Source organism: Brachyhypopomus gauderio, unplaced genomic scaffold (genome assembly GCF_052324685.1).
Source record: "Brachyhypopomus gauderio isolate BG-103 unplaced genomic scaffold, BGAUD_0.2 sc71, whole genome shotgun sequence".
Taxonomy (NCBI): Eukaryota; Metazoa; Chordata; class Actinopteri; order Gymnotiformes; family Hypopomidae; genus Brachyhypopomus; species Brachyhypopomus gauderio.
In genome coordinates, this window is record NW_027506892.1 from 406,948 (window position 1) to 417,845 (window position 10,898).

General features: G+C 41.7%; 2 protein-coding genes across 4 annotated transcripts; one reads left to right on the forward strand and one right to left on the reverse strand.

Moving 5' to 3' along the window:
- Positions 1-361: 361 nt before the first annotated feature.
- Positions 362-4,537, reverse strand: ydjc (YdjC chitooligosaccharide deacetylase homolog). Of its 3 annotated transcripts, none has more exons than XM_076989818.1 (6): positions 4,389-4,537; positions 3,638-3,816; positions 3,292-3,448; positions 2,332-2,431; positions 1,957-2,134; positions 362-1,220 (listed from the first exon to the last, which is right to left on the reverse strand). In XM_076989818.1, the coding sequence occupies exons 2-6, from the start codon at positions 3,799-3,801 to the stop codon at positions 884-886; spliced, it is 936 nt and encodes a 311-aa protein (XP_076845933.1). In that variant the 5' UTR covers positions 3,802-3,816; positions 4,389-4,537; the 3' UTR covers positions 362-883. The 3 variants fall into 3 exon arrangements, with proteins under 3 accessions (XP_076845933.1, XP_076845932.1, XP_076845931.1); XM_076989817.1 differs by having other exon boundaries at positions 3,638-3,819; XM_076989816.1 differs by having other exon boundaries at positions 3,638-3,897; positions 4,389-4,514.
- A 2,004-nt stretch (positions 4,538-6,541) lies between these two features.
- On the forward strand, positions 6,542-8,599 carry sdf2l1 (stromal cell-derived factor 2-like 1). The gene is made up of 3 exons (XM_076989904.1): positions 6,542-6,801; positions 7,451-7,647; positions 8,106-8,599. The coding sequence occupies exons 1-3, from the start codon at positions 6,600-6,602 to the stop codon at positions 8,382-8,384; spliced, it is 678 nt and encodes a 225-aa protein (XP_076846019.1). The 5' UTR covers positions 6,542-6,599; the 3' UTR covers positions 8,385-8,599.
- Positions 8,600-10,898: the final 2,299 nt, after the last annotated feature.

A 10,898-nucleotide genomic window follows, 5' to 3' on the forward strand; every position in this document is an offset into this window, starting at 1 on the left:
AAGGCCAGGGGCTCGTTCAGTATTTTATAGTTGTTTTGCCTTGAAGGGTTCATGGCTTTCATTTCCACAGTACAAGGTAGTGATCAGCTGCTACGTTATTGGCTATGTATCAATGATGTGAACAGTTCTGAGAAACCCATGGCACTAAATTGTCTGTTCTATTTAAAGGCTTCCATGGTCATGTGGTCCAGACTCCAAGGGCACATAAATACATACCATATATACATACTAATACACACACACACAGAAATATATTATTTTAGAGGTGTTTTATACAGGTTTGCAATAGACATATCCTTCTACCAAAAACCTGTCTGTTCATTGTCTTTAGACAAATTAAAGACTTGTAATATCTGTGAAATAAAAGCATTGTGACTTTAATTCAAATGATATTACATCAAAATATCAAATACATTTTATATATACATAAGAAAAATATACATAAATGTGTTTTTAAAATATGATGTAATGTCAAAATGGTCAGTCTGGTTGGAATCTTCATGTGCAACGCAATCATAAATCAGACATCTAAAACAGTTCTGTTTGATTAAAAAGGCATTAAAGGATTTTCCAGACATCTCTAATATTTAAGAAAACATAATTCTCTGGAGTGCAAGACCACCGTCTGAGAATGGTCGGAGTCCCAGCTGCCTGCTCAGACCTGCTAATGACCGGCATTAATATTTGGTTTGCAGACACCAAAAGGTAGATCAACTGTGCACTTCAACGGGGGGCACATCTCTCTCTTGACAATATTTCTTTCATTTATACATTGAGAACTGTGAGAAAATGTTATTAGCCAAGTCAGTGTTACATTCTATTTGTGGCAAACCCCCTTGAGAGACAGAGGAACTAAGGTCTTCATTAAGTGGCCTCTGAGCATTTAAAGATCACTGAAGGCACAAACCAGGATCCCCTGTTGCTTATAGTAGCTGTGCAGCACTGGGTCCCTCAGCATGTTAAGCTCATGCAGGCGGTCGGAGGACTGGGAGAAGTCATCAGGGCCTTCACCACACCCGCCCTGCAGAGGATGGCTCGGGTACCCGGGATGCACCATCAGCTCCACCGTGACTGGCCGGCACAGGCCGGAGGTTTGTAGGTCTCCGGCTTGTGAAGCTATGGACGTCCGAGCCTGCAGGGCGAAGCTCAGAGCCCTTTTGAGGCTGAGGAGGGACATGCTGCCCCCCATGGTGCTGAGGCCCAAGTAAACATCTGGCCACCTGCACAACCACCAGTGAGAACAGGACCATGAGGCCATCGCAGGCACTAGTACAATGTCAAGGTCATGGAATTCTGTTGAAATGATGGAAAGTTCATGCACGACACATTTTGTAGGCTCAAAGGTTTCATAATTCCATACTAATCCATACTTAGTTATCCATAATTATCTAATAATAGTCACTTAATTTGGTTGGATTTGGGTCTGATCATTTAGGAGCACATACCTAAAATTATTTAACTATTCACATTGCACCCTCTTTAAATGTACATGCTTTTGTAATCTCTTCTCAAAACACAGCAGACTCTTGCTAACTAAATTCCTTGAGTAAAAATGCAAAAGATTAAAAAATAACAAAAAACAACTGCACTCTACATTCCATATGGGAATTATGAATGATTTCTTTTTATTTTGTAGAGGGCAGTAGCAAACTATGGTGCCAACAAGTCAAAGTCTAATGTATTTATATGGCGCTTTTTACATGTTGTCACAAAGCAGCTTCACAATCGTATGGGTTCAGATCCCTAATGAGCAAGCCAAAGGCGACAGTGGCGAGGAAAAACTCCCTATGATGGTGGGGAATAGGAAGAAACCTCGGGAGGACCAAGACTCAAAAGGGAACCCATCCTCCAAGTCATTAATCCTTAATTTTACTTCATTTTAAACCCGATTTCTATGTTTAATCCTTAATCAAACAGCCACGGCGACACTTCATACATTCATACAGCCGTACACACCTGACCCCGTGGCGATGGAAGACCTCCACAGACTGAAGGGCGTCCTGCTCCACCTGCAGGTAGAAGTCTCGGAGATGGGGGGGCAACACGGGGCAAGAACGAAGTCCGGGCTCCACTGGGACTCGAGTGTAAGAGATCCCGAAATCGGAGAGGACGTGTGCAAACACGTCTCGCACCTCTGAAAACACCCGGGCACAAAAGGCAAGACTAAAGTGCGTCATCTATTAACCAGCATGTATATGATTATATGATTAGTGTGGGTTACACAGTGAGGTCACAATATTCATACAACAAATAACACAAACACTCACACTATTGTATGAAAAAGACAACATGATGGCAGGTGTTCAGGTGCACCTTGGCCGCGGTTGTTACCTGGCAACACATGCACATGTTGGTGACCATCCATGTGACTGGGCAGGTGACCAGTGAGCTCACAAAAACGCTTAATCTGGGCCCTAAGCTCCGCCTCCACCTGTCAATCACAGACAAATACGCTAGCATGACATATGAACAAATTATTGTTGTGGTCACCATGATGAAGTAATGAAACATTTAAATGTTTTGCCAGCATTTGTAAAGATTTGGAAAATACATTTTACAATTTTACATTTTCAAAAATACAGCCATAGACACTGACTTTTATAAATACTTTTCAATGTGTTCAACTTTGTCCAGGAATACTTCTATTCATGAATAGAAAATAGAAGGAAAATAGAAAATAGCAAAGTCAAGAGCATCACGAGATCAATATTTACATAACGCATGTCGTATTCTCACAGCACTACAATAGACGTCACACTGCAGTGCAATATACTGTAGTTGTAACATATAACCCTACCTACACCATCTTAAAAACAGGGCAGGCCATTTTACACAGACGGTACTAAGATAGTATTGCTTGTAACTTTACCGTGTCCGTCTTTTCATTGCTTATTCAAATGTCTGAGGGCAATTTCAGTGCTGTAGAATGTCTTCACTGTGTAATGGACCTAATGCATTTGTGGGGCTGTACAGAACCCACACTGGAATTATTTACGTATTACTTACATCAAATTCATTTTAGTGTGGATGTTCAGCAGAAATCTGAAATGACCTTTTGTTCCGCTTTAGACATCCTAGTCCTCCATGACGCTCCAGATTTTAGTTCTAACCCATCTCTTACACCAGCTCTGAGCAGCAGGGTTTAAAGCCAAAATCTGCTTCCAAAGTCAGCTGGTGAGCCCTGGGGCTGGGTTAAGGAGCTCTGTTCTACTGGATCACTTCCAGGATTGTAGAGCACAGCTTTACAAACATGTCCGTCTTTATTTACGAGTGTGTGTCTCTGATATGTACCTCTGCCATGTTCATTTGACCACTCTGTAGAACTTGCCGGAAACCCATCTTGCCATGAAAGAAGCCATCTTTATTGAGGAGACTGGATCTGTTCAGCTGCCGACACACCGGGGCGCCCTCGGAGAGGTTCGCATGGAGCCCGATGGGGATGCCATGTCTGAGGTTTAAAGCGCACAAGAACACAAGAACTACATAAAGATTTATAATATACAGATCCGCGTGGCCGCGTCATCCAACTAGAAATAAAGCAACATTATTTTTTTTTATTCATTACGATATGCTTCAGGTTATATACTGATTACAACGCATCCGGTTAGTAGACCGGATACCGGCGCGGTGCCGGTACCTCTGGGCCAGTTCGGCCGCGTCCTGCGCCGACGCGCCGTTCACCAGCAGCGACACGTTGGAGATTCCGCCCGCCTGGAAACAGTCCACGATCCCCCGGTTCCGTCTCTCGCAGTACCCAAAATCATCTCCGGTGACCACCAACTTGACTTTGGGCTGAGGCATCTCGACTGCGTGCTGCTGCTGGTGCAAACATCAGCGCTTTCTCATTCAGCTGCTCCGTGTGCTCGGTGTAGATGGTGTAGCTGGTGTAGATGGTGCCTAGTGTTGAGATGCGCGACCGAGGACTTAAGCGATATGCCTGATGACTTAAGCGATATGTCTGATGACTTAAGCGATATGTCTGATGACTTAAGCGACATGTCTGATGACTCTCATGTTAAATGTCCCCTTGGTCATATTTGGCTATATTAATGCTTCACATCCGTGTTCTACGTGGTCAAATGAATCGAGGTGAATAAGGAAGAGGCGATGCTGTTTGGAGACACCACGACTCCAGGACACTCATAATTACCAGCGTGTCCAGGAACTACAGCCCGATCAAACACATCAACACATTCACCGAAACATCCACAATGATCTATCGGTGCACCCTTTCCCCAATATGCTTGCAAACTATTCTAATTTATATCTTGCTAGGCTACAAAAACACTATTAACCCTGTGATCTCTCAGCAGTTCTACCGGACCAAGTGTGTTAAACACTTCATTTATTTATACGCACATGGCTGAATAGATTAAATAGTCACTCACCCATTTTATTTCCAGTATTGTGCCATTAGTGTCCTCGTTGAGTCCGGGATCTGTCGTCCCTGTTCGGAACGAACACCCTCCATAAACCAACCAGTATACTTCCCTTTCCGGGGTTTGGGCGCCATCTACTGGACACCAGTCATTTACATCTTATGAATATTAAGATTTGTAACTTAGAAAAATGTTGACTTAAGTGTATCTTCACGCTTCAGTTCGAGTAGACATATAGTCCCGAGGATTGTACGGAAAACAATGAGAGGTCATTGACAAATGGCACATGACGTTCAGATGTCTATTGCTCAAACTGGGAGTAAGTCAATCTGACTTTACCAAATGAACAAATACGCTTGTAAATTTCCCCACATGAGTATTACTGAGTATTTTTCCCCAGTGGTCCTCCTTCAGAGTGCCAAAATCATACATCAGAAGGCACATTACGTTATTTTCTTGGTTTTAAATTGGATTTTATAGCATGCAAATGTTATCCTGAGATCTATATTCATGTCACAATGTCTCAACGCCTATGACACCGTCTGAAGAACATTCCAAATAATATTGGACCGCTAAACAGAACCGATTGAGAGACAAGACATCCGGTTATTGACAGGCCTAATAGTTCACCTATTTGTAGCAGTAGTTGGACTGCTGCCACCCGTGAGCTTTACAGCACCCATATAACGAGAACATTAATACCCCAAGAGCCATAGCTCTGTTTAACGTATACCGACATCGGATGGATCCTTATATTAATGGACGGGATGATGAAAATAAAGTTAGTAATTATCGTGAAAAAAGACATTTGTTAGCACTTGCGTAACCCCATGAAGGCTAAATAATCCTGTATGTTCTTTAAACTCTATATGGAGATACATTTATAGATGTAGACGTCGTGGAGTCAGTGAAGAAAAGATCTTAACACACCCAGCTGAACTAAACTTGCAGGTGGACCAGAAAGACCTGCTCTGTCCTGATTAACACCACGTGCCTAACTGGTACACACATACCACCTCACACGATGACGCAGTTGAGGAGGCCAAATAGTTAAATCAGTCAATCAATTAATCAATAAATGCTTATTGTAACATAACAATAACATAACAGCATTAGCATCCATGGTCACTGAGCACATTGCAAAGCGCTTTGAGAAAGATTGTATCTTAGACACGTGTTAGACAAACAGGTCATAACAAAGAAGTTCAACTAAATTTATGAGCATAAAGAGACGTCATAATTTTGACTATAAAACTGCTTCTTCTTCTTCTTTCGGCAATTCCTGTTTAGGGGTTGCCACAGCGGATCAAACTCCTCCATCTGGCCCTGTCCTGAGTGTCCTCCACTGACACACCAGTCACTCTCATATCCTCTACCACTGCATCCATAAATCTCCTCTTAGGTCTACCTCTCCTCCTCTTGCCTGGAAGTTCCATCCTCAAGACCCTCCTACCAATATACCTCTCCTCCCTCCTCTGTACATGTCCAAATCTCAATCTCGCTTCTCTAACTTTATCTCCAAAACATGCTACATGTGCTGATCCTCTAATAAACTCATTTCTGATCCTATCCTTCCTCATCACTCCAAATGAGAATCTCAACATCTTCATCTCAGACACCTCCATCTCCCTCACCTGTCTCTTTGTCAGTGCCACTGTCTCCAGTCCATACAACATAGCAGGTCTCACTACTGTCCTATAGATCTTTCCTTTCATTCTAGCCGACACCCTTCTATCACAGATCACCCCAGACACTTTATGCCATCCACACCACCCTGCCTACACTCTCTTCTTTACCTCTCTTTCACTTCCTCTATTACTCTGTAATGTTTTATTTTGACTATAACACATGTTTTAATATAAATCTAAATGCTCCAAAATTAATAGGACTTTATTGTATTACCAAATGTTTTTTTCTCATTTTATATATTTTAAAATATTTAACTGACAACACACTTGACACAATACAGGGGATGCCAGCTCCCCTAACTAAGTCAAATTTAAACAGCCAGTGAAAGTAAAATAAATATTTAAATGTTACAGTAACTACAGTGTAACTTCCTTCATTGTGACGTCCGTGTAATACATTGTTACCTCATTACAGCCTCCACCAATCACGGCCTTCCGTGTGTGTGTGCGCGCACTACTTCCGTGTTGTCGGAGTTGTCATGCTGCGATTGGTCCGCGGGGTCTCCGGCGTTCACACGGCCCGGTGGCGGTGATGCAGGTGCAGCCCGGCGGCGTGATGGAGGTGTGCAGGGCGGCTCGCGTCTTCTTTGATCTCTTCTTGTTGTTTCTCTTTCACGCGCGATGCCAGGCGCGCGACCCGGACTCCAGCTACGTTACCTGCGGGTCGCTGGTTAAGCTGCTGAACACCAGACACAGTGTTAGGCTGCACTCGCACGACGTCAAATACGGATCAGGTAATCCGGACACACCGCGTGCATTCAGCGGCCACACGTTACAACATGGACGAGTCTCAGTAACGCACGTGTACGTGTTAGTGGGTACAGTGATGTCTACACGCCTCTGTGTAACGCCGGTTAGCTCATTAGCCTCTAAGCTAAAGACCACCAACAATGGCCAAACAGTATTACATTTCCTCTCCGTGGGCTCGGCAGTAGAAACCTGCAGTCTGCAGACTGGGGGCAGTAACAGAGACCGCTGACAAACACCATGTAAGCTACTAGTTACAGCACTGGTCTTTAATTCAGCACCAGGCTGTAAGGTCCCCAGCAGACGCACGGAGACTTGATTTCCTCCTCAGCGGAAGGAGAAATGTTCTACTAGTCAGACATCTTTCCACAAACAATTTAATTCTACAGAAAGGCCAACCTTGACGATAGGAAGCTTAAATACATTCTACGTCGCCTATCAAAACAACTTGGTTGACATTTGGTAAAAGTAAATATAGATCTTATAATTCAGGTACATAATATCTTGCATACTATCTTGCATCAGATAACTTGTGTGTTTGCAGTAGTATCCAGACATGTGGGACCTGATTTTCACATTCGTGTTAACATAAATTGGTGTTTTTTTTTTGTGGTATATGGTCACTCGATCCTACAGGTAGTGGTCAGCAGTCGGTTACAGGTGTGGATAGCGCAGATGATGCAAACAGTTACTGGCGTATCCGTGGGAAACCCCACGAGACGTGCCAGAGAGGCGTGCCCATTAAGTGTGGGCAGGGAATCCGCTTCACACACATGAAGACTGGACGTAATCTCCACTCTCATCACTTCACCTCTCCCCTGTCCAACAACCAGGTAATCTCTCACATTCACTCATTTACTCACACAAACAAAAACCCCAGAAGTTGACGAAGGGGGCAGATTCCTTTGATGGGCCCCCTCTCATTCATTCAGTGTTTATCTTTCTCTCGAGGGTCATGACTGACATCTAATCCCCTCCTCTCCCATAAACCAGATCAGTGGTAGGTGGCTCAGTGGCTATGCTAGGTGTAGGTGTCTGCTACAGGACTGCAGGGCTGCTTATAGCCCTCTTCACTATTAAGTAAGGGACTAACCCAAGATGTTTCACGTTTGGTCAGTGAAACAGCAAATTAATGTATTCAAAATGGAAAACTGGTTAAAATGAATAAACTGCCCACAGCTGCTCATGCCACCCCAGACGTCTGTCACTCTGAAGTGTTTGAGGAACATACTCGGAGACTCTGAATGTTTAAGTTGTTGTGGTCTTATTGTTGCTGTGTTGTTGTGTGCAGGAGGTGAGCGCGTTCGGAGAGAACGGAGAGGGCGACGACTTGGACGTCTGGCAAGTCCAGTGTAGCGACACCTACTGGGAGCGAGACGAGGCGGTCCGCATCAAACATGCCGGCACCGGCGTTTACCTCAGCGTGACCGGAGAGCAGTACGGCCATCCAATCAGAGGCCAGCGTGAGGTGCATGGGATGCCCTCTGCAAATCAGAACAACTACTGGAAAGTGATGGAGGGAGTTTTCATCCAACCCAGCAATGAAGCGTTCCAGCACGACGAACTCTGAAGTCCCAGAGAGCTGTGTTTCCTGCCAGTCAAGACGGATCTGCCACATTCACAGTTTTAGTTTAGTCATTGTTTAGTCAACTGTTACGTGATTGGCTGGTTTTTTCTTTCCATTTTGCCCTGAAATTATTTGTAGTCAGTTTATTTTCTGCCTGCCATATATTTTTTTTGTAATTAAAAGCCACAAACGGAATAAAAAACTAAATGTAGACTTCATATGTCTGTGTTCTTGCTTCTTGTACTGAACGACATTGAATTGTTTTCTTCCTTGTTGAGTATGATGAATGGGAACATTGGAGAACAACATGAGAGTTTAAAGTTTAGAAATTATGATTTATTTAGATGTTATGGCAAAATCATTACTGACTTTCAGAGGGCTAGAGGGAAGAATTATACTGTAACACAACATGATGTTTTCAGAATGTCAAAATTAAGCATTGGACATTACAGCAAGTTTCTCTGTTAAATAAAGTTTTGTTACTTTGGTCCATCTAATTCATTTCAAACCTGTAGCTTATTACTTTGCTACTGATGATAAATTAATTTGATGTGATAATTTTATATGAATGGAATTACTAGTTCAGCGACATGCAGAATAAATGTGTGCAGTAAGATAGGCCTTGCTTTCGAAGAAAAATAAGTACATTCAGCATTTAATGTAAACGTGGAACTCAACCCTAGCACGAATCTGTGATGGTGCAATTCTTGAAAACAATACATAACATCACGTATTTCATCATACAATAACATTTTTAATGGAATAGAAAATTTTCAGTACATTATTTAGTCACGTATTTCATCATATAATTACATTTTATAAATGTGTCATTAACCGTATCATTAATGAATCCTTGAGCGCTGTAATGAAGAGTGAAATACGAATGATCATACATTTGGATGCTAAATTAGTCAAAACGTTTTCGTAGAAACAAATTGCTCTTTATGAAAAGTTTACTTCTCCAATTTTGAATGACTGACCTCCACCATATAAATGGTTAATATAACGGTAATTGAAAGTGAATTCATTCTAACTTTGAAAGACCTTCAGGGCCGTGATCAATGAGGCGCAGTGATGGTGCTTCATCCTCGCCTTTCTCACCAGAAGGTGGCGCAATAACGTTAGACTCAATCATTGGCCATTAGGCAATAACTGCAGATCCTCCATGTTGTGATTCAATATGGCCCGTGTCACTTATATAATGAAGTTTGATTAGTTAATTGCCGACTGAAAATGTCGTCCTATACATCTGCCACAAAACAAAAACAAAACATGAGATTCATTTTTGATTTGCTTTGATTGTGCAGACTACCCAAATAAACCCAAATTCATCATGGCGCCCAAAGTTCAAATACAGAATAACGCTTTGTGTATTTTACACATATAAATGTTATTCTGAAACTAATTAGTTAAGGCTTCAAATGTTGACAACCGTGTTATGTTTTGTATCCTAGCACAAAAAAAATCCTGATATGAATTCACTGGTCTTTATTCTATTTTGTTGTGAAAGAAAGCGTTCGTGTGTGCTGAGACGCGGGGTGTATAGTGGTGAACATACGGCAGCGCAACCATTTTAAACATCCACGTCCATTTGTAACTTCACAGGGAATAACACTGACTACATTAACAGTATTACGTATGGGGTAGTCTAAACTATAAACATCACTATTTAATTGGTGGTTTCACATGTCATTTCTACATAATCCAAACAATCTTATTTTATATACTCTCATTCGTCTGAGATAGTTACGTTTATCTCTAATAACCTCTAATTTCTGCCTGGTGTTGACAACCCAACGTTAAATGATTTAAACATTTTCGGTATTTTGTCTTTCAGCCTCTTGTGGAGATTAAAACATTGACCATGATATGGCACACATGACCACATCAATTACTTTCCAAAACTTTCTAAGCACTTAAATACTAAATTAACAGCGAAGACAAATAATGATCCCACAGTTAGTGGGTACTGAATGAAAATTAGCTTCCAGTTATGCATAGATTGCAGATATTTGTACTATGTATAAAACTACATCATGTATGTCCCCCTGACCTATTAAGGAACTTAAAATGACCTGGAATATATCAAATCAAATCAAATATATTTGTATAGCGCTTTTCACAACACATGTTGTCACAAAGCGCTTTACAGGATTTACAAGGTTAACAATACTATGGGTCCAAATCCCTAATATATGATATATGAATATATGATGCTGTGTGTAAGAACTAGATCAGAGAGGTCAACTGGAAGAGACTTAACTCTTGACCCTGTATACTGAATTAACTGCTATTATTTATTTCACCCATAATTTGTTTTTTATGAAAACAAGTGTATGACTGAATTACATTTTGTTATTCCTCTTCACTCAATGCCTCGTTTCAACAATGCCATGTTCAGTTTGTGAAGAAACTGATCGTGTTTAGATTTCACTGGAACATTTTGTCCTGAAGCTTAAGTGAAGATCTTCAATCTTAGAGCAACATCTCAAGACTGCTTTCAGTACGATATCCACA

Coding starts and splice junctions, on each gene's coding strand:
- ydjc (XM_076989818.1), bottom strand. CDS start 3,801: ATGCCTCAGCCCAAAGTCAAGTTGGTGGTCACCGGAGATGATTTTGGG. Junction 2,432..3,291: donor GTCAAATGAACATGGCAGAG/GTACATATCAGA, acceptor TGTGATTGACAG/GTGGAGGCGGAGCTTAGGGC. Junction 1,221..1,956: donor TTCCATCGCCACGGGGTCAG/GTGTGTACGGCT, acceptor GTGGTTGTGCAG/GTGGCCAGATGTTTACTTGG.
- sdf2l1 (XM_076989904.1), top strand. CDS start 6,600: ATGCAGGTGCAGCCCGGCGGCGTGATGGAGGTGTGCAGGGCGGCTCGC. Junction 6,802..7,450: donor CGACGTCAAATACGGATCAG/GTAATCCGGACA, acceptor TCGATCCTACAG/GTAGTGGTCAGCAGTCGGTT. Junction 7,648..8,105: donor CTCCCCTGTCCAACAACCAG/GTAATCTCTCAC, acceptor TGTTGTGTGCAG/GAGGTGAGCGCGTTCGGAGA.